We start from the raw sequence: 22863 nt of genomic DNA on the forward strand, positions 1-22863 counted from the left end.
GGTGTTCCTTCAATGCCTGTTTGTTCAATTTATTCATTGATAAGTATTGCTATTGATCACCATCATATCACCACTAAGTTTACCAATTACCAGTCTGATATAGTAGTTAAGGTATGAAATGTTCCTCCTACATCATGGCAGGAGGGCACTGCTGTAACTAATTGAGACCACTACCACTATCTGGTGAGATGACAAATCTAAATTAGATAGGCTCGAGAAAGGTAGCTATCGATCACCCACATCATCGCTTAGTTTACCAAACTGACATTGTAGCTAGGTAAGTGGTCATGTATAATGAAAAGTAGGCAGTATGATCAATCACCCATCATATCGGATTGATGCAATACATGGTAGATAGTATTAGTTGAGATCCGGTGTATCGTTAGCTAATCACCAACTTGAACACCGGTGAACCAAAGACAGCCAATCACTGGCTTCCTTTGGGACGGTGGACCTAGGGGCAGTGGTGTTAGCAATGATATGGAAGGTGATCTTTTTCATTTTCCTTTATTGATTATCAGGAGTCGGCGCATAGTTTCCCGAGATTGTTATAAAAGCAACCGACTATAATTTTCATCGTGCTACTATAATAAACAGCTTCCGGCAGCCCGGGTGGCCGTTCCTCGCGTCTCTCCCTTTCGCTTCTCCGTTCTGCGGCCTCCGCTGAGCGAGCAAACCCCCCGCACCAACGAATCCACAGCGAAAATTAAAAGAAAAAAAACGCTAAAACCCTTCAAGATTCGGTTAGAGCGCGTCGAATCATCGACTCTCTGCTCCCCTCCGCACGTAGTAGAAGAACAGAATCAAGAAGAGAGAGAGAGGGGCGAGAGAGATTAAAAAGAAAGAAAAGGAGGAGGAGGTGAGATGTCGCTGGGAGACGACGGGAGGAACGTGCTGGACACGGGGAGGGCGGATCGGTCGGTGTGGCTGATGAAGTGCCCACCGCTGGCGTCGCGGTCGTGGCAGTCCGCCGCGGCGGCGGCCTCGTCGTCCGACGCCGGTCTCCCTCCCCCAGTCGTTGCCAAGGTCGTCCTCTCCCTCGATCCTCTCCATCCCGACGAGCCCTCCTCTCTCCAGGCAAGACCTTCCCGTTCCTCGTTCTTTGTTTTCCAAACTCATCTAGGGCACTCCTCTTTCTTCGAAGTAACTGTTGTTTTCTCTTTTATTCCTTGCTTGCAAATTTGATTAATTCCGTTCTGATGATGAAATCGCGGAAGAGTTGATTTGAAAAATTAGGGTAATCGTATTTCTTTTCATGGTTACGATCATCAGTGGTAGTAATTGAAGGGATTCAAATAAGGAAACTAATTAGTGCAATGGTTGTGCCATCTTCCTGTTACTCATACCAAGGAAAAGGATGCTGTTACTTACTCTTGAAATGCAGAGGATTGATTTCTGAGGTTTTTGTGTTCGGGTGCTCATCCAAGATTATAGTGAATTTGTGAGTTTGTGTTTTTTGACGCCCACAATTTGCATTTCTTTGAGTGGTCTAGAATTTATAACCGGAAGATTTGTTGCATGAGCTTATAGGAAGCATAGGACTTATCATAATCAGGAAGATGAGGGGGTTCGTGTAGGAAGAGAGAATTTGGAACTACAGGTGGCTAATGACAACGATGATGAAAAGAAAGGAGGTTGAGGAGGAGGATTTAGGCCCCGTTTGGCAGAGCTTTTGGAAGAGAGAATTTGGAACTATAGGTGGCTAATGACAACGACAATGAAAAGAAAGAAGGTTGAGGAGGAGGATTTAGGCCCCGTTTGGTAGAGCTTTTGGAGGGCCAGAAAGCATCAAAAGCACTTATAGATGGAATAGAGGTGTTTGGTAAAAACATCGAAAAATTGTTTTAGTTTTGCTAAAATGCTAAAACAGCTTTTTGGGAGAAGCTCCATTTTGGAGCTTCTCCAGAAAAGCACTTTTAGGCTCCATCAGAAAGCTGTTTTAAGTTATAATTTTTTTTTTTGGACCAAAATATTCATTATAAAATATAATAATTATAGAAAATGATAATATTAATATGTAATGATAATAATTATAATATTTTATATCTTTATTATTGTATTATACTATAAATATAATATTATATTACATTATATCATAATACATTGATATATTATATTATATAATATCAAATTATGTTATATTACTATGCTATAGTATATATTACATTATAGTAATATTATATTATATTATATATTTATGTATTAATACATATTATATTTTATTATGCTCTGTTGTATAATATTATGCAATGTTCTTTATGATCATTTTGTTATACCAAAAGTACTTTCTGAGTTTGTTTACCAAACACATATTCAAGTTTCACAGCACCTTAGAAATATAGTTACGAAACATCAAATTGTTTTTTTTATAAAAGCTCTACTTCAAAAAGCTCTACTTTCGAAAGCTCTATTGCCAGCATCTCTGCCAAATGAGGCCTTAGTTGGCAAGTGTTGCAAATTGCAATTGATGTGGTTGCAATTAGTTGTATTTTAATCTGGAAGTTGCGGTAAATGCCGAGCTCATGGAGAAATCTTATGCTGCCTGCCTTCAAGTTTGTTGCCAATATTTTTTTTGAGTAAATTTTGATTTCTTACAATCATAGGACTCAAAAGTATGATATTTCATAGAAATTAAAAGCCTTAGATCAGTGGCTAGGATCAGTTATGGAGTAGTTTAGTCTTTTGCATAGGTCTACTCACTTAAGAAGCGTCGTAGGCAAACTTCCATATTTTGCTAGTGATATTGCTAGTGGAATTCTCTTTTTCTTTGTGGCTCCTTTTTCCTCGTGTGACTCATCTATCTTTGTTAATCTAGGCTGTTGGTTGTGGTGTTGTGAAGACATATTGATAATAGAGCGAGTTTCAATCTCAATGATGTCCCTCAGATGCACAACATGTCAAACCACTCATCTGAATGAATCGGATTCAAGAGATTTTGAGATCTAGTGGTTTTAGCAATAGACAAAACAAGTAGAACTATAGCAGGAGCATGTTGGTGGTCAAATCAGTAGTTGATAGGATCATCATTTCTGTAATCAGTTACCTCAGACAAAGAATTGGAACATTTAGCATGCTTCTTTGATTCTTTCATTATTGTGCTCTAGATTAGGGCCCATATGATGATACGGGGCCTCATGTCTGGGGATGGTTTGTTTAACACCCAACTAAAACATTGTGATAGGAAACATTAAACTTGGACTTGGATCAGAGTATTTTGATGGAGCTTTTGGTTTGCGGTACTTATCATATGAAGGTGAATGACGTTACTTAAAGGCCATGTGGATGTCCATATATTCTGTGGTCGAATCCTTGGAAAATATGAAAAAAAAAACATTGGGAAAAGTGATAACAAAGTGGGAAAAGATTGAAAAGATTGAAAAGATTTTAGGGTGAGTTTCCTACCAATGAAGCATGTTCTTGCTTTTCTATCTTTGTTGAAGATCTATAAATCTTCACCAAAGAATAGGTACCTAAGTAACTTGGCAAACCAAAGAGTCCTTAATTTTGCAAGCACTGAGTATTAAGGAAGAAGCTAGATGTGTAGTGATTGTTTGACAAATTGTGTTAGTGATGACATTTTGTCATGCTTGTCACATTGCGTGGGATGCCACTTATGCTTATCATAGTCAACAGTGACATTTAATAGTAATTTGTGGCATGTTTATAGCTTCATGCTGAATAGCAGTTTATGAACTCTTATCTTAAAATTTTCAAGATTACATAGGATTATGATGATTTGAGACTGCTCATGTTGGTTTTGCATTGAGAGATGTCATAGGGACTACTGCTGTCCAATCTTAATATTATTCATAAATTAATTATACTTTGATTTTGTGGTCTCTACTCTCTACCATGTCTGTTATACTTGTGGAATATTGATTTTTTGAAAATTTTAGATCTTCATAGGACTCCAATCATTTCAGACTATGGAGAGATTCATCAAAGACACTATTGATATCCAGTCAATGCACTATAAAAAGGATATGACTGGCCTAAGAAGCTTTGTAACTTCTATGTAAGGAATGTGATGAGTTATATTTATCCATCTTTGCCATTAGTTCCGGTCTTTGATTGCATGTTTCACCAACATGAGCCTTTTCAACTCCTGTTACAACTATTATCTTAATACCTTGTGGTCCTTGCCCCTCCTCTCCTTAATGAGATTGCATCCATCATTTCCCATGATAAGATCTCCTTATTTATTTGTCAAATATCTGCCATTAGTTCTTATGTTTATAAAATAGTTATGGAGCAGTTTTATATCTTCTATGCTCATGTTTGGTTTGTGGCAACATTTGAATCAATTCATAATTATTGATCTCACACATAATCCTTTGGGCTAACTGTTTCATTGCATATAAATTATCTTTATCATTTTTTGCAGACAACATTCACCATAGATTTTGTCATGAAAACACAAGAAGTGCAAGGGATGCAAGAGTGACGGGAAGGGATTAGGAATTTAAATTGTTGAACTTTTCTTGTTTCTTCATGGTGTTGTTTTGGTAGGAGCATAAGACTTGGAATAGGGCCTTATGCCAACCAAACACCATTTGCAAAATGGGCATAGACTTAGAATATACTATGCCCGATCTACCATTTTCTGTTAGCGTGGGCTATTCCATGTGCATTTTGGAGTAGCCTTATGCCCTTCTTTATACCAAACTCACCCTATAGATTGTACCCTTGATTTTAATTTTATATCATTATTAATTATATTGTATAAATATTACAATGATGGACTTTGCTCCTCTCTGGTCCAAAAGCAATAATTGGATATCCAAATTGAGGTTCGCATAGTTAATCATGATCTATACCACTAAAAATGTCAAGTCAAAAATCATGTGTTTGATGGTCTCTAACCTTTACATTAAGTGGATACATAATGGAAAGTTAAAACGGTACAAGACCTTGTTTTGCTATGATGTAAGCATTAAATTCTATTGATTTTCAACGGACACATGTTTTAACATGCATAAATCTTGATAAATAAGGTGGATTCTTAATTTAGATACTTTATTTTGTATTTTAGTGCACTAGTATAATGGAAACCGTCAACTTTTTGTCTACTTGATGCATAGATTAGAGACTACTAAAATGTGCATGATTTTTAATTTCTAGGTATTTTTAGTGGTGTAAATTATGATCAGCGGTGTGAATCTTTGATTTGAGTGCCTGATTATTGATCTTGAAGTTGAGAGTAGTTAACGTCTCCTCTTGAGAGGAGGCTAGTCCAACCCATATGATAATCGATATTATAATTATAATGTTGACATGTTATATATAGTGTTTTTGAGAAATACAAATATAACATTTTTTTATATGACAATATTAATATCAAGAAAATATTATAATAAATTATTATAACAAAATATTGTTATATATAGTGTTTTTGATAAATAAGGTGGATTCTTAATTTATGTATGTTATTATAGTATTATTATAGTAATATAATATAATTTGCTATATTTAATGGAAATCTTGGAGTTGGCCACATGAAGCTGGAATCCAAGGGTGAGGCCTTTAGAATTCTATACCAGATAACAATTTTGCAGGAAGGAAGAAAGGAAAAAAAAATTATTGTGGGCCCATGCCATTATGGTGCCTTGCAATAATTATGCTTATTTTCCTTCTCTCGATACTCTTGCATATTGTGCCCCCCACTAGACCCCCCACCCCCCCTTTTTTTTTCAAAAAAAAATGTGGAAAGCTTGTGCAAAATACTAGTATTATTATAATAAGAGATGGACTATGTCCCTCTTTGAGAGTAGAGGGTACCAACTCCTCTTAGTTCGAAAATCAATAATGGGGCGTCCAAATCGACCATCTACACTGCTGAATCATGGTCTATCCTTAAACTATATAAAAATGGCTTAATTTTGCAAATTTTCAATTCCAAAAATTACTTTAATTAATTTGCTTAGTTAAAAGATTCCCATAATAACACTAATTAGATTTCACTCCCAAAACGTTTAAAACCTGCTAAGCTTTTATAAAGAAAGCGATTTTTATATTGTTGGACTTTGAGAAGAAGAAAAGGAATGAAGACAATACATACGAACATGTGAGAGAAAATCTGTTTTAGTAGGAATGAAAGAATTGATAAAATTCTGCAAACGATGCCGTTGTATATTTGAATTTTCAAGGGAAGAGGATGAGAGATACTTTTGAACCAAAAGAAGAACGTGAGATATAATGCAGAAGAAAAAAGAAAGTTAATTATGAATTGATTAATTTTTCAGATTTTTAGAATTTAAACTTTAGTTAGATTATCCTTAACAATAAAATATCTGTTTGCCATGTGTATCTGCACGTGCACTATAACTAGTACCATGAAAAATGCCTAGAAAAATAAAAAATGGACAGTTTCCTTTGTGCTAGTATGCTAAACACTTGATTAAGCATTTAACTTGGGATCCCCTCTTATGGATCACAATCTACACATGTTAAAACATGTATATACTGAAAATTGGTAGATTTTAATGCAATTGGAAAATATGGTCTTATATCATCTTAACCCTTCAATTTTGCACCTATTTGAAGCGGAAGTTAGAGACCGCCAAAATATGTGATTTTTGGGCTCTAGGCCTTTTTAAAGTTACAGATCATTATAATCAATGGCGTGCATCTTTGATTTAGGTTTCTCATTATTGATTTTAGAATTGAGATGCTTAGATACCCTCTCTTGTTGATAGGAGAATAGACTATCTTTTATAATATTGTTATATTATAGTATTGTATTAGATAATATAACTACTATAGTAATTTTGTAAAATGGTAAGAACTTTATTATAATAAATTTAACATTATTATGATCACATTATTATACATTGATACTAGTATTAACAATTATTATAACATATAATTATATTAAAGTGTAATATATAACTGTGTTTTTTTTAACTGGTTGAGTTGATCCGCAAACTCAAGAACCTTGGTGAGTTGGGTTATTAATGACTTGGAATTTGGGAGAAAATCGCTCAACTGGCTTGGTTGAAGAATTGAATCGTTTGACACATCGGTTCAACTCGGTTGGACCCGTCCAAGTCTAGATAAAAGGCAAAAGAAAAAATAAAACTTATATATGATGTGATTCAAACTTGTGCCACCGCTAGGACACTTTATAGTGATGCCTTATTATAAGAATTTATGATATTTATATAACTTCTTAATTTACTGTTTTATTAAATATTTATTTATTTATTTTATTTATGATGTCATAGGTCATTAGGTTGACCTATGGTCAAACTGTTGACCCGTGACCTGGCAACCTGAATGGGGTTTTCTAGTCAACGGGTTTTGAACATTGATATAAAATGTAATGTATTGTAATGTAATGTAATATAACGTATTCTATTGTATATTCTATCAATTACATTAGATACAACATTATGAACATAAAATATTATTATTATTTTTAATTTTATAGTAAATTATTATAGTAATACTATGTTATGTTATGTTTTGTATCTTACTGTTTCAAGATGTGTTATGATTTATATCAATAGTATTATTCAAGGTCAGGGCATACCGAGCCATACCGGAAGCCAACTTGGGTGGATCTAGCCTCTAGATTGAGAAACCAACTAGGGAGGGGGAGAGGGAGAAGGAAAGAGAGGAAAAGAGAGATAGAGAGGGATGGAGGGAGAGGGAGAGAAAGGGAGGGAGAGATAGCGAGATGGTGGCGGAGAGTGAAAGAGGAGGAGCGAGGGGTAGAGAGAGGGCTTCATAGGGGTAAAGGGAGGGCTTTCGAAGCCCTCTCTCCTCCACTTGCAGGAATAGGGGCAGAGCCCCTGTTTCAAAACGAAACAGGGGCTTGGGCTTCTTTTATATGTTTTTTTTTGAATTTTTTGAAGAGATTGCTGACTTCACTTATTGTTTTTGTTTTGATTTTTTTTTGAAATGAAAGAGTCGGCAGAGAGGGAGGAAAAGAGGGAGGGAGAGGGAGAAGGTGGCGAAGAGCGAAAGAGGCGGAGGGAGGGGCAGAGAGAGCGCTTTCGAAGCCTCATCTCCTTCGCTTGCTAGAACATGGGCGGAGCCCCTATTTTGGGCTTCGACCTCTTATACGTTTTTTTCTGAATTTTTTTAAGTGAAGCCGACAGAGACTGCCGGCTTCACTTAAAAAAAATTCAAAAAAAGGTGAAGTCGGCAATCTTTGCCGATTTCACTTAAAAAAATTCAAGAAAAAACGTATAAGAGGTCGAAGCCTGAATAGGGGCTCTGCCCATGTTCTGGCAAGCGGAGGAGAGAAAGCTTCGAAAACACTCTCTCTGCCTCTCCCTCCGCCTCTTTCGCTCTTCGCCACCTTCTCCCTCTCCCTCCCTCTCCCTCTTCCTCTCTTTCCTTCTCCATCTCCCCCTCACTCTGTGTCTCTCTCTCCTCACCGACCTCTCCCTTTCCCTCCCTCCCTCTTCCTCTCCCTCTCCGTTCCTCCCTCGCCCCTCTCTCTTCCTCTCCCTCCCTCTCCCTCTGTCCTTGTTGATTTTTCTTTGTTTGTTCATGCCGGAACGGCACGGCATGGTACAGGACTGTACCGTGCCACTGGCCTACCAGCACGGGTGCTAATTCCGTTACTATGGGCCTTGGAATTATTTAAAATTATTTTATTACTATTTTGAAAACATTGCAAATTTTGTGACTATGTGCAAGAAATCATACTATTGCAACTTGCTATGATATCTATTGTAAATTTGCTGTATCGTATCTGTTATGTAATTCTCCAAGTCAATGAAGTTACTACACTTCAGTGCATTACATGGCGTTATTATGAAATATTTACCATATGGATACGCATTCTTGCCACTTTATATATAGGATCGATGGAGGCCGAAGCTAGCATATGGGAGATATTGACATATATTGCATAAAAATTGACTTAAACATTTATGGCACTCAACTTATCTGGCTGACTTTGTGCTTATGCACATATAGAATCAATAAACAATTGAGATAGTTTGATTTGCAGGATGAAGTGCTCAAAGTTGCAGGTGAGCTAATTTATCTTCCTTGCCTGTATGCTATTATATATTCTATTATGTTGATTTTTTCCTATCAGTATGTAGATAAAAAATTGAAGTCTACTGGTTTCTTAAGACTTTTCATTTCACTTCTATATACTTCCACATTGTAATCTAAGTACTTGCTAGACATGACTTTTTAAGTTGTCTAAGTCAAGGTTTTATGTATTGGACCATACTAGTCTGTATCAGGAATATCATATTAGTAGAGAACTGGTATGGTGTAAGTATGGTAGAGGGGCTTGATACGATACTATACTAACGCATGGTATAGGTGCTGTTTTGACTTAGCACCTTCACCATGTATCAAGATGGGCATTTTGTGCCGTGCGGTATCAATATGGGCCTTGGTACCAAGATGCAAAACCTTGGTCCAAGTAACTTTCTATTGGATCCTAAGTTTGGTATTAAAGCTCTAAAAAGATATATAGATATTATTTGTATGTAATAAATCAATATTCATAGTTATTTGTACCTACGCATATGAACTGTTAATAATTCCTTATACCATATGCCTGTCTGTTACTAATCAATACTATTTAGTTGGCTTTGTTAAGCTTAATGGATATTTCACATCTCAGTCACTGTCCTTCTTTTCTAATATGTCTTTGATCTATTTTGTTGACAGTTTAAGATGGAAATGGCTCAAAATGACTCTGGCAATACACCCAAGAGTTACTCTTTGAATATGTTCAAAGACTTTGTTCCAATGTGTGTTTTTTCTGAGTCTAATCAGGGTAAGGATGCATTGCTAATTATGCATTTGTTTACCATATCTAACTTATGATAAATATCGGTTTGTTTCTTATGACCAAGATGGCTCTTCAAATAATTGAAAATTCATGGAAATTGTTTCCTGTCAAAGGTGTTTCTTATGCCAACAAACAATTATCATGCTTTATTATTTTCTGTTCAGCTTAGTATCATATTGTAGCATATATGGTATATTTAGCTAACCTCATCATATTATACTAACATTTCACACATGTTACATAGTTCAGTCAATTGTCCCATTTGAGGTGACTCAACATTTCATGTGATGTTAGCTGCTAACACACTATCAGAGATGCCAACAACAATGCTTCCTGGGAGATGAATGGCATCCTTTCACCAGAGCTACCTGTTTACCCGAGGGGCCAGTTGCTAGTCTGTTTTTATTTAAACACAAGCTAGCTTAGCTTGCTCTGATCCAGCTTGGTTTAGCTCAAAAAAATTAAAAACTAAATAATTATCATTTATTTTTGAGTTACAAAAATATAACTACTTAAATGAATTGGCTCCCAAGATGTAGAACTACATATATAGCTTCTGATTATTTTATCTAAAGTGGCATCAAACAATTTTAGTAGAGCTGGTGAAACCATAACCACTATTACACTGTTGTTGGTTTATTTTCCTAGAAAGAAAAATAGTATGAACAAAATGGTCAAGCTGAAACTTGAAAGTGCATTCTATATAAAAAAGATCAATCATTGTTGGCAAGTATGGGGCTTTCATGCAAAATAGGGAAGAAAATGTGTATGAGTGCTCGCACATTTTCAATCTCGGAATTTAGCTTTTGCAAGTTTATCAGCAAAAAATATTCTTGCGTTTACTTTTATATGTAGTATTTTCTATCATGCATAAGAGGGTAATCCTATCAGAGGGACATAATACTTGATGACTAATCTCCTAGGCATACGGTTGGATTTTGGAGAAAAATTAAAAAATTACCAACTTTAGACCGTTTTAGGAATCGGATTTGAGTTGATGCATGGTTTAATCTTGTTCCATAACCATGTAAAAATATGCAAGTCTTCAGTATTCCATTTCTTTATTCCATTTCACTTTCTTTAGATGGAATCAATGTTCGCCGAACCGGTACCGGAACCCATACCGGTCGGCGGGCGCTTTGATACGGTACCAGTTAAGTATCGTACTGACACACGGTATGCTTGGAATTAGCACGCCCATTTTTTTAAAAAAGCTTTTTAGGTTTGATTTATTGGTAATCAATTTTTAAAACTTTTTTAATAATTTGAAGTATAATTTAATATTTTTTATTTTTTTATGATCTCGGTATAACCTAAATAATGCATCTTGTTGTTTTAAAGTGAAACAAAACATAAAATGATTAGTAAGGTGTTGTATGCTATGAGAAGCAACATGAAATATCCTAAAATCAACTAGTGAGATGAAAAATATAAAATAATACAATCAATTACATATTTTTAAAGTACAACATACATACCGATATCTAAAATCTCATTGAGTGCTGATGCCTTTTGTAGATATTCGGATCATTAGCATAGTTAGAAGGCACGTCAGCCTAGCCCTCTAACAGCATTATAGTCCTGTACCCATAAGGAACGTGCTCTGGGTTATAAGCACTCTTGGATCTCTCGCTGAAGCTCTGGCTCTAAAAGGTGTCCTCTGGCTGATAATACAGCTGTGGAGGGGCCATCCGAATATGCTGTCAGCAAAATTTAACCTGTAAGATACTTCGAGTTTGTAGGTTAGTAGCCACCAGAAGATGATGCCTCAAATGCATAATATCCATATTCGTATCCATATAGGTCATAGGTTATCTTAAGCTGTGGGTAATAGAATCCAATATATGACTCAGAACTTAATACATCTATGGATTCTACTCTGTGTGCGAGGTTATCTGCAGCTGCATCGTGTCCTTCCGAATGATCTCGAGAAGTCTGTCTCCTATATGCAATCATAGACTCGCGGGCTCTATCAAATCGTGCACCGTGGTCTCTATCCTGTATAGTATGCGTAAACAGTGGTCTCATGTTCTCCATTTTCTCTGGCTAGCAGATCTATGACCACCATAATTATCATCGTTGCTGCTTCTGGCCTTTGAATTTGAGTGAACTGACTCTACACTATCGAGGCTGCAGCTGCCTTTTCTTTTCTTTTTTGATGCGTTGAGCATCTGCCTGCTTACCCTTCGTGCCCCATTCTGTCTGGCTATACTGGAAGGATGAATGTCGCCCTCTAATTGAGTCGACCGGGTAGCATGGGGGCCTCGTCTAAGCAACTCTCGATCATATATCTAAGAGGATAGTTCGGACAAGGAGTCACGTATGACCGGCTCCCTAGTAACCCTTGTGGTTGTGGCTGATCAGTTGGAAGGATGCGTGGAATGTTGCGATTTGCCTATGCGTTGCATCGATCCTAGCCTCCCTTGGCTACGAAACTAGCCGGTCGTGGAGGCTATCCTAGTTTATCAAGCTCTTGTTCTTGTTGTTAGCCCACAAGACATCTGATCATAGGATAATCGTCATCGTCAATGAAAGCATTATGGATCAGATCTGTGTACTTTAGCTCCACTTCCTTCTGAATGCATTTCAGCCTCAACCTTAGATTATAGCGAACATATACAAGATCGTTGAGGTGTTTCTCTGTCGAACAGTTTCTCTATTTGTCGTGAATGAGGGCGAAGGTGGACCAGTTGCTCTCACAGTAAGTCGAGGAAACTATCTGGAAGAGGATTCGGATAGCTAGCCGCTTAAGATTTCTCGCAGACAAACCAAAAGAATCTACCATTCAGTTGCAAAAATATTGAAGAAAATTACATATAAGATAGTATTATATTAGTAACCATCTAATCTCAGGTAATAGTTATTGCTGATATGTAATATATCGGATTCATACTTTTCTTACTTACGACAACTGCCGAGACTCCAAATCTGTTTGTACCCTTTCTAAATATTTTGGTCACTGAAAAAGAACCATGTTGTAATATGTTAATAATTGAAGATATCGGTTAATTAATGCATGTCACTTAAGTTAACTTACCTCTTGTAAATATAGAGTCGTGATTTCTGGATCAGGCTCTATCTTATAAATCACATTATGCAGAGCGGCTAGAAGTTCGTCATCCACATCGATTTCAGGTACGATATATTGAAATTTCGAGTTCAGGTAGTAAGCTGTAGATAGAGTTCGTAATTGTTTTAGTAATATTGTACAAGTACAAAAGTAGTCTAATTTTTAATGTTCTTGCTTACATGCTAGATGCAAGTCTATCCATCTGGTAGTCCCACCGTCGCTCAATGATGTCAATGTACTCCCGAGCATGTCTCAGATCTGCCTTCCTGATTTGATTCTTTGCCATCTCCATCATGTAATAGAAGAAGCCTATTTAGGGGTACTTCTTGCTGTCCATGGCCCGAACACTTCGTACAATGGTTTGATGCCTTCACTATCTTCTCGGCCCGCTGCCAGAATGTTTGCCTCGTCACCCTACTGTCTACTGCATCCTACAAATCTTCGCAATGTTCATCAATATGTGGTCGATACAATGTGTAGCACATGGGATCCAGAAAATATGTGGCCGCCGTTCCATCAAGATCTCTCTGGAGGCTTTATATTGTGGCCCATTATCAGTAATGACTTACACGACATTCTCTTCTCCTAGCTGATCAATCACTGCCTCCATTAATCCGAGGTTGTACATGGCGTCGTGCACTTGATTGGAAGCATCAACCGACTTATAGAAGAAAGTCTTCATATCACAATATATCAAGAAGTTGATTATACTCCGCATGGTAGGACTGGTCCAACCATCACGTATCACCATCAGTCTATATGTGGGCCACTTGCTCTTGTATGAGGCAATTCACTTCTCTAGCTCCTCTTTATTGTTGTCAAGAAGCTCACCATAGATTTTCTTCGATCTTGGAGGATCTACATGGGGACTGACAACCTGTATGGAGGAAATGACAGAACTATAGTACATATTGTTTGCCGTATTTGCTGAAATGTGACTGAAGTGGAACCATGATCTAATAGCTCGCCACATATCCTTCTTATCTTTTTTTAGCATTGTGTCAACCCTTTGCTGTTTCGAATTCTTGCTGGAAAAGGCATGTGGATCTAAATCATGGATGGTGGCTCCTGGTGAAATCTTCTTGGAGAGGTGAAATCTTCTTGGAGAACTTTCTGCTACCAAAACTCTTCCAGCATAGATGCAATATGGCCACCGCCTCTACTAATAGCTTCTCTAACTGAGGTCCTATTGAACTTTGAATTTGCCATGTTGCTCGTAGAACTGGAGCCCGACTCGTAGTGTGAAGGCCCAAATCGAGCCCTATGCTTGGTCACCTCATCCTGCTATTATTGATCATCTAGGCTTTGCCTGAATGACAACCTAGAGTGAACGCCTCGTCATCTAGAGCGAACACTTCCTTTGACTCTCTAGAGTGATAGGAAGGTGGCTGTCGCTCGGCAGTCCATCTCCGCTTTTTTTTGGCAATCCTCTCATTCGCTACTCTGAAATTAGCGAAGTGCTTTTTCATTAGCTGCTGGACCTTTTGTGGGCATTTCTGACACAAATATATTGGGATAACCACCAGCTAGGTGCTGCTTCAACCTGAGTATCCCTTTTCTCTTGAACTCTATTGCACCAGTTGCACTTTTAGCGGTATTGATCCGAGTGCATTTGTCCATGATCCCAACCAATGTCACACGCTAGTTTCCTTTTTTCTTGATGGTTCCATTCCTGCAGGTTTATCAAGTACGTTAGTTTATCAATTATTTAAAAATAGTAAAATTTCGTTATGACTATAAAATTATTTTTTACTTCAAATACGCAGTATTATTTTTTTCATATTTATATATTTATTTATATATTTTTAATAATTTTTAAATTTAAAAATATGTTTAAATACCATAAATTCAAAAAATATATTTTTTATTTTAGAAAATACTTCTGAAATATGTAATACGCACTACAAATTTTGAATAATTTTTGGTATTAATTATATATTTTAGATTATTTTTAAATTTGAAAATAATTTTTAAATACAAATATTTTTAAAAAGTAACTTAAGCTCAGATCTATGTAGAATCCTATCATGGATGCTACATATATTTTTATAGGCCTGTCGGCATGCATCAAAGGCTACTTATTTTTCAATTTTTTTAAAAGAATTAAGCATAGGCTATATGCAAATGATTACATCAAAACTTGAATAAATGGACACTAAATTTAGCTGGAGAGTAGCTTGCATGCCCCTAAATATGCTTATGATTATACAGTTTTTTTTTTAAATTTTTTTTTATTTTATTTTTAATCCAAATATATATATTTTTAAATTTAAAAATATATAATTCAAAAATAAAAATTTTTTGTGGGATTGTGTATATCATCTATAGATGTACAACATATGATGAAATAATGCTAAAATTTTTAATGTTTAATTTTGGCATGATCTCTCTTTATTTTGTAAATTTTGAGGCATTTTTTAGTGTCCAAAAAAAGAAAAGAGAATAAGGTAGGAGAAAGGAAGCATACCTTATTTTAGGTTGGATTCTCCTTGAATTATGCTGAAACAACGCATTTTTGGCCCTCGGGGGGGCTTTGAAAGAAAATGTTGGAAAGGTCTGAGAAGTTTCTCAGGCTTTTCCAACTCTTTTTAAAAATGAAAAGGAGGGGGGACCGGTTTGGAACCGATCCGACTCAGGGTGAACTGGCTAGTTCACACTGGTTCCACGTAGAACCAGCCGGTTTGGACCGAGTCCGTGTGGTTCAGCAGTGATTATGGCCGGTTCGGATCCGGTTCCGAAAAAAATGAAGGACCGACCCAGTCCCCTTTTAGGTCAGCTCGGTACAAGCCAAACTGGGTAGTTTGGCCTGGTTTGGCAAACCATGGGTAGAATATAAGTCAAGATGCTTATTTATTGAACTCGTATAGTTTTTTCCTTTTTTAGTGCTTAGGAAATAAGTGTTAGTATTAGGAAGGTGCAGGGAATACACACACATACATGTATGTGTATATATGTATTATGTCTGGTGAGATACCAATACCCAATAAGTGTCCAACTTATATGAGCCCATTGTAGATAAATTTTGTTATTCAGTTTATTGATGTAATAAAATATATGATTTAGGTCCTTGCTTCAAGTACATATTTGATCAGGTATATACACATCAAGATGCTTATATATTGAACCTAAGTATAGGTTCCTTTTTTTTTACAATTTTGGTAAGGGAATAAACTTTTAATAATAGAAGGGTGCAAATAATTTACAAAAATATACATACATGTGTGCACACATGTATGTACATTACACACACACACATATTATATATATATGTATGCATTGTATTGCCTAGTATGTATGTATTTACATTTTTTTACATACGTATGTGTGTATGTATGTACAAGGTTCGCTGTCTCGGTACTAGATCCCATACTGGTGCCACACTAGCACTGTGTCAGTATGGTATGGTCGGTACGCCATCCGTATCGGATACTGATACCGAACCGGTATGGTACGATATGCTCCGTATCGCCCAAATCGGACTGATACGACAAACCATGTGTATGTATCCATGTATGTTGCACATTTGAAAGCCTCAAGGTTCAACAAGCGAACTTGCCTCGTGAAGCTTAAGCTCAATGCCATCTTCGGCCCAAATTCTGCTAACCATGGTCGGAAGAGGATGGTTGTACGTGGGTGAGGAAGAGTCGCAAAGTAATATTTATAGCAGTGATGGTAACTTAAGAGGGGAAGGGAGAGATGGGTGAGGGAAAATGGGCACTAGGTGGGAAGGGGGGTTCACCAAGGATGGAGGTGTAGGGAGGAGGTTGGGGCTGCGGCTGGTTGAGAGGAAGGGCTGAAGGTGGGCTGGTGTATGTGGTTGTTAATGGCACACTGGCATTGAATGAGAGTGTCAAAGGGAGCATCATGCAGTAGCAAAGCATCTAGGTTCAGCAAGAGACTTGCCTTCATAAGCTTATGTTTGGCTTAAATTCAAAAATGATACTTAAAGCCCAAGGTCATCTTTGGCCCCCTCTCTGTTTACACTAGTCAGAAGGCGATGGCTGTACGTGGTTGAGGAAGAGCAGCAAAGTAATATTGATAGCAATGATGATAGGAGGGGAAGGGAGAGATGGGTGAGAGAAAATGGGCACTAGGAGGGAAGTGGGGTTCACCTTGGATTGAGGTGTAAGGTGTAGGGTGGAGGTTGGGGCTGTGGATGGTGAAGAGGAAGGGCTGATGGTGGGCTAACATGGGTGGGTGTCAATGGTGCATTGACATTGTATGAGGTCATGAGGAGATAGGTCAAGGGATCTGTGTGCATAGGCTTAGGTGGATTTGAGGGGAGGGAAGTGTTGATAGGGGAGAAGTGGGGGAAAAAAGGGAAGAAGGTGAGGGCTGTGAGGTGGTGGAAAAGAGAGGCAAGATAGGGAGGGCCTTAGGGTTGGAAACAAGGTGAGTGAACCTGACCATGATCAATAGACGGAGTTAACAGGTTGGGAGTTTGTGGTGATAAAAAAAGAGAGGAGAGCATAAGGGAAGAGAATTGGGAAAATGAGGCTAAGTGGCTAGAGTATCATGGTTGGGGTGAGATAAGAGGTTTAGGTTACTCTTGATTTAGGTCTTCCATCTCAAATGGATGGTCCAAATACTTTGGAAAACTTATCATGTTGTGACTTAATATGTGGGTCTTCTAGTCCGTCCTGGGTCAAAAGAAATGTTCTCTGGGACAAGCTCAATTATATTTCAACTCAGACCTTACTTAGGCTTGTAGCTCTTTTGTCCCTTGGCCTGGTCTCTACTTACAGCTATCCTAGGACTGTTATTAGTGAACCAACTCTGTAATTGCATCAATATTTTTCCTCTTTACATGGTTGCCTTTCTGCATCCAAGAGTTATTTCTGTAAAGGAATATGTTTTGTAAATATCATACACTTAGGTGGAAAAATAGCAAAAAAATTCCATCTGGCCAGTCCTGAGCAAAGATATGCACGTGTGTATAGATATGTATATATATACATATTGTGATTGACTTAAGACTACTTCGATACCATGTGTATTTTTTTAGTAGTATGGATCTTATATAGCCTCGCAGGAAGAAAGCAGTTGCCTATATGTATATTTGCCGCCCAAAGACACTATTGGAAAAAGGAACAGTATGGATTATAAGATGAGAAAACTAGTGATAGTACATTGCATATGGAGATTGAATAAAAAAAAATGGAGAGAAAATATGGCTTGTGAAGTTGTCAATGAAGAATAGGCCACAACTTTTCCATCAAAGGGATACTGTTAGGGCCTGCTTTCTAATAAAATCATTTCCAAACTGGAGATAAAATAACATGGGGAACAACATTGCGGAGATGAAATATGGAAAGTAATTGACTAGGTTATTTTCTGGTTCCTCTGTTTCTCACTTTCTTCTTACAAGAAAAAGTAATTAAAACAAATAGTATTGTATTAATTCCAGTAATTCTAGATTGACTCTAATTCTTGGAACATCTGAACGTTCTTGTCTTTGTATTACTTGAACATATCAGTTCATTTTTCGTTTTTATGAGATAATATCATGCAACATGGGGGCCCTAGTGCAATGGGAAAGTTGCTCGATTGTGACTTGGGTGTCATGGGTTTGAAATATGGAAACATGTTCTCCGTATGCAGGGTGGTGGGTGGGTGGTAAAGGCTGCATACGTCTAACTCTTCCAGACCCTATAGTGGTGGGACCCTCGTGCAATGGGATGCCATTTTTATGAGATATTATCCTGCAGTTTCTTTCTCTTGTCCGGTGTACCAAATTCTAAACTATGGATATAAATGTAGAATAATGTGGTAGATACAACTCTGACAATACCAATCAAATGTATACCACCTCTCCTCATTATACTTGTTATATAATTCCAACTATATACATTTGTTCCTTTTGTTATAACCTCTGCGATGTAATCACTTCAAAAGTAAACTGTTATTTATTGTAGGGAAATTTTTATTGGAAGGAAAGGTGGAACATAAATTTGACATGGAACCTCATAGTGAAAACTTTGGGGAGTATGGTAAATTGTGCCGTGAAAGGACCAACAAAGCTATGATTAAAACCAGACAAGTGCAGGTTTATATCTTAATATTGTATTCTGCCTTTTATATGTTGCTCTGAAAATTGGTGCTCTTAAACTGTCCTGATTTGTGTAAAAAAATTATCTGTATTAGGTGATTGACAATGATCGTGGAGTACTTATGAGGCCTATGCCTGGTATGGTTGGCTTGGTTCCATCTGGTTCAAAGGTATAATTGTATTTTTGAAAATGTTACATCTCATTTATATGTTAACTATAGATTGGTAAGAGAAGGTCAAGATGTTCTATGTTATGGGATGATGTGAATCTCATGATAATTGACTTTATATGTTGAACACACTGGACTAGACCTAAACTGCCAAGATATTTGGCACATTAGCTCCGAGGTAAGTATAGTGCAGGTTACATCAGGCTAGATTAGATATACAGAGCTGTTGTCTAGTAACCTGGTCAGTTGCATCAGCTATTAGTTTTTCCAGACCTTGACACCTGACCTGGTTTCTAGTTTGACATGTGATATTTATTCTGTACTCTCAACTATTTGTCTTTAGGGGGTAGAAATTTTGTTTCTCTTGTCTTACCTGGATGGCAAACACATCACATGGATTTGTGTATATATATATATAAGCTGTTATGTAGATTGCCTCGGTATTTTGTGCTCGCAACTATGATTTTATTGCAGGACTTCTTAATACGGCACTTAAACTTGGATCTCAATAATGCCAATTCTGTTCACTCCCATAAAAATATGCTATATTTTATTTATTTGTTTATTTACATGTTTTGTTTGTACCAGGACAAGAGGAGGGTAACACCAACAAAAGGATCTGATGTGAAACGAACACGTAGAGACCGTCGGGAACTGGAGAACATTATCTTTAAACTCTTTGAAAGGCAGCCAAATTGGGCATTGAAACAGTTGGTTCAAGAGACAGATCAACCTGAGGTATTTTCAACTTGATAGTCATTTTTTGTGTAAAGAAGATGAAAGTTTACCGGCTGAGTTCCTTTACATAAAATATAACTGGGCCGAATTTGGATTTGCTTTGTGATGAGCCCAAAAAATGTATCAAACTGGTTATTTTAGTATTTAATAATGAAATTTAAGCCTTAACCATGCCCCAAAGAATTAGAAAGAAATTTTAAATAATGATTTTGATATGCCTATACATAATTATACGAAAAGATGGGACATATATCTCAAATAAGTGTTATTTCCTTTAGTTGAGTTCAAATTTTCACACATAAGATTACTAGTTTGACTAGCTGATGGTTGAATTCTTGAGTTTTTTAATGTCATTTTTATCATAACATTTTGTAATAACTTTTTTTCTTGTTTGGTTTATTCATTTTGAATTTTAAGCAAAACAGAAATAGTTTTCATACGATTTGCACTGATGATGGCATTCCAATATTGTTCAAAACAATTTTTTTTGTACTGACCTGTACTAGATGGTATGGGCATACTTTACTTGCCTGGATCAACATGGAGACCTAGAATGCCCCTGTACTGACTGATAGTACACCTATTGTGACAATCTAGGATCTCACCCAAAAAGACTAGCCGGAATATATTATTTGGATTCCTTGACGCTCTATATATACCTAGGATCTATCCATTACATAACTAATGTAGGATTAAACACACGCTGACATGGGTCCTCACATTGGAGATATTCGATAAAATTGGAACGATATAGAGAAGATTAGCATGGCTCCTGCGCAAGGATGTCATGCACAAATTGAGATATGGTCCAAAATTTTAAAATTTGTAACAATTTAGGATCTCATCCAAAAAGACTAGCCAGAAGGTATTATTTGAATTCTTTGGCCTTGTGGAAGTATCCAAGATTTACCTGTTACATAGCCGATATGGGACTAAACTCGCCCACATAGGTCGTCACACCCGTTGTCCAGTGCCGAGGCCGAAACCTTGGTTGGAAACAATTGATTGATTATTTTTTGTAGCTATTATGTTTGAGCTGAGCTTCCAATTTTAATGGCTCATGTAGATTTGCTATCACAATATGGTTATTGTATTCTCTTTCCATTCATATGACAATGAACATTCCAGTCAGTGTATTATGTTTAACCTGTTGTTCACTATATCTGTGATGTTGATATGTAGAAAACAGCTTTTCAGCTTGTAATTAACAAATCAATTAACAGAAGTGTACAGGTAATTCTTTCTTATAATTTAATTATTTCATGTTGTTGGGTTCGAGGGATTTTTTTGTGTTGGTCAACCCATAAACAAGGTCTCAAATCTCGACCATGCCGCACCATAATTGACCCCATAGCATGTCGTTTCGACCCCTGCTGACCCATACAGCAGGGGGATGTTGTCTGGGGCATATTTAGGTTACATGAATGGTATGGGGGTGTAGCACTAGATTTGAAACCTTGCTCATGATAAATGAACATCACCAAGACGTGCGATGTTTTGCTGGAATCATCTTTAGTAGAAGATCATTTATAACTTTTTGCATTCATCCTTATATATGAAATTCATTGTACTTCAGCTTGAACAATTTTTCAGAATCTGCATATTTGGCAGCCTGCTTTCTTGTTAATGAGTAACGACATCAAAACATGTTGTTACCTTTTCTCCAATTGTGAACTTGCTGACTAATATTCACTTGGATCGGTGACTATCTTCTGCAACTTGTAAATATTTGTCATACATTGTCTTATTTTTGATTAACAAGCTGATTGCAACATTTTAATTTGAGATGTTTATATACGTATGTATGTGTTTATGTGTGTATGTATATATTAATGTATGTATGTATCTATGCCATATATATATATATATATATATATATGAGACCAGCCTTTACATACTGGATTTTGACTGTTGTTTTTCTCTGCAGCAATTCTTGAAAGAGATACTAAATGATCTCTGTATTTACAACAAGAGAGGACCTAATCAAGGGACCCACGAGCTTAAGCCAGAATACAAGAAAACCACTGAGGAAGTGGATACTACGTAAGATCCATTTTCCTGCTTCCAGAAGTCCACTGAGGAAGTGGATACTGTAGTTAAGAACCATGTTGTTGCTTCCAAAAAGTTCCTGTGAACCATGATGCTCACAGATCAAAATCTTTCCCCTCAAGAACCTGGCACTCTATGATTGGTGATTACCTCTTGGAAGAATGCTTGGTGAAAAACAAATTGTTTTGTTTCAACTTTTCACCATGCAAAATTCAAGTGCCCCCATAGGTACTGAAGACAGATGTAATGTGTTTGCTTTGTCAGTTACAACAGATTCCCAACTTGATGGTGATGTATCCCGTCCTGGATCCCAGTTTTTATGAACCTTAATATACTTTATAGCGAATATGGGGAAAAAGACTAATGAACCCTTGATAAACTATTGATTTCCGTGATTGACTTGTTACACCCTGGATTAATTCAGACATAGCTGATAGCGTCGTTTAACCAAATTTCTATGAGTGGATGGTCACAGAATGACCGGAAGTTGTCTCATAGATCAACTTCCGTAGATCTGAGATGATGGCAGGGAAAATGGTTATAATGCTTTCACATTGTCCTCTGAAATTAGGACTTCGGTCTTGAATTTACCATCTTAGTCATTACTTAAACCTTTGTAATCAGGCTATTGAGGTATTTGATTTTCAGTGAAAAAGCAGCTCTTTATTATAGATAATATGAGGAACAAAAATATGGTTCTATATTTAGCTCTCATCAAAGCACTTTATATGCTCTCGGGCTCAAACAGATACCGGGCTACATGTCTAGCCGTTAAAGCCTCCCTCCTCATTAATAAAGAGCAAATGTCCAAGCTTTCACTACTACGAGGCCGACAGAGTACTTCTGAAGCCACCAAATGAACATCTTCCTCTCATTCTGCATTTCCGAAAGAAAGTTTTTGAACATCCGCTCCAATCTCAAATTTGTGTTGTCTTTTATGTATCATATAGGGAGATTTTTAACAATACCCAACATTTCTAAAGAATCTTTGGCTCAATCCTCTTTAATAACTAGAAAT

At 36.8% G+C, this 22863-nt stretch overlaps 1 protein-coding gene and 1 non-coding gene across 2 annotated transcripts; both read left to right on the plus strand.

Annotated features, from left to right (window-relative positions):
• Positions 1–541: 541 nt before the first annotated feature.
• LOC103708197 (transcription initiation factor IIF subunit beta-like) lies at positions 542–22224 on the plus strand. The gene is made up of 6 exons (XM_008793019.6): positions 542–1077; positions 9646–9754; positions 18755–18885; positions 18984–19058; positions 19647–19796; positions 21724–22224. The coding sequence occupies exons 1-6, from the start codon at positions 865–867 to the stop codon at positions 21841–21843; spliced, it is 798 nt and encodes a 265-aa protein (XP_008791241.1). The 5' UTR covers positions 542–864; the 3' UTR covers positions 21844–22224.
• LOC113462786 (U6 spliceosomal RNA) lies at positions 20509–20614 on the plus strand. Its single transcript, XR_003385920.1, has one exon. It is a non-coding gene; the product is annotated as a U6 spliceosomal RNA (small nuclear RNA).
• Positions 22225–22863: the final 639 nt, after the last annotated feature.

The sequence above is a fragment of the Phoenix dactylifera genome, chromosome 3 (assembly GCF_051530095.1).
Source record: "Phoenix dactylifera cultivar Ajwa chromosome 3, Ajwa_hap1_PhDact_Kaust_v1.1, whole genome shotgun sequence".
NCBI classification, from domain to species: Eukaryota; Viridiplantae; Streptophyta; class Magnoliopsida; order Arecales; family Arecaceae; genus Phoenix; species Phoenix dactylifera.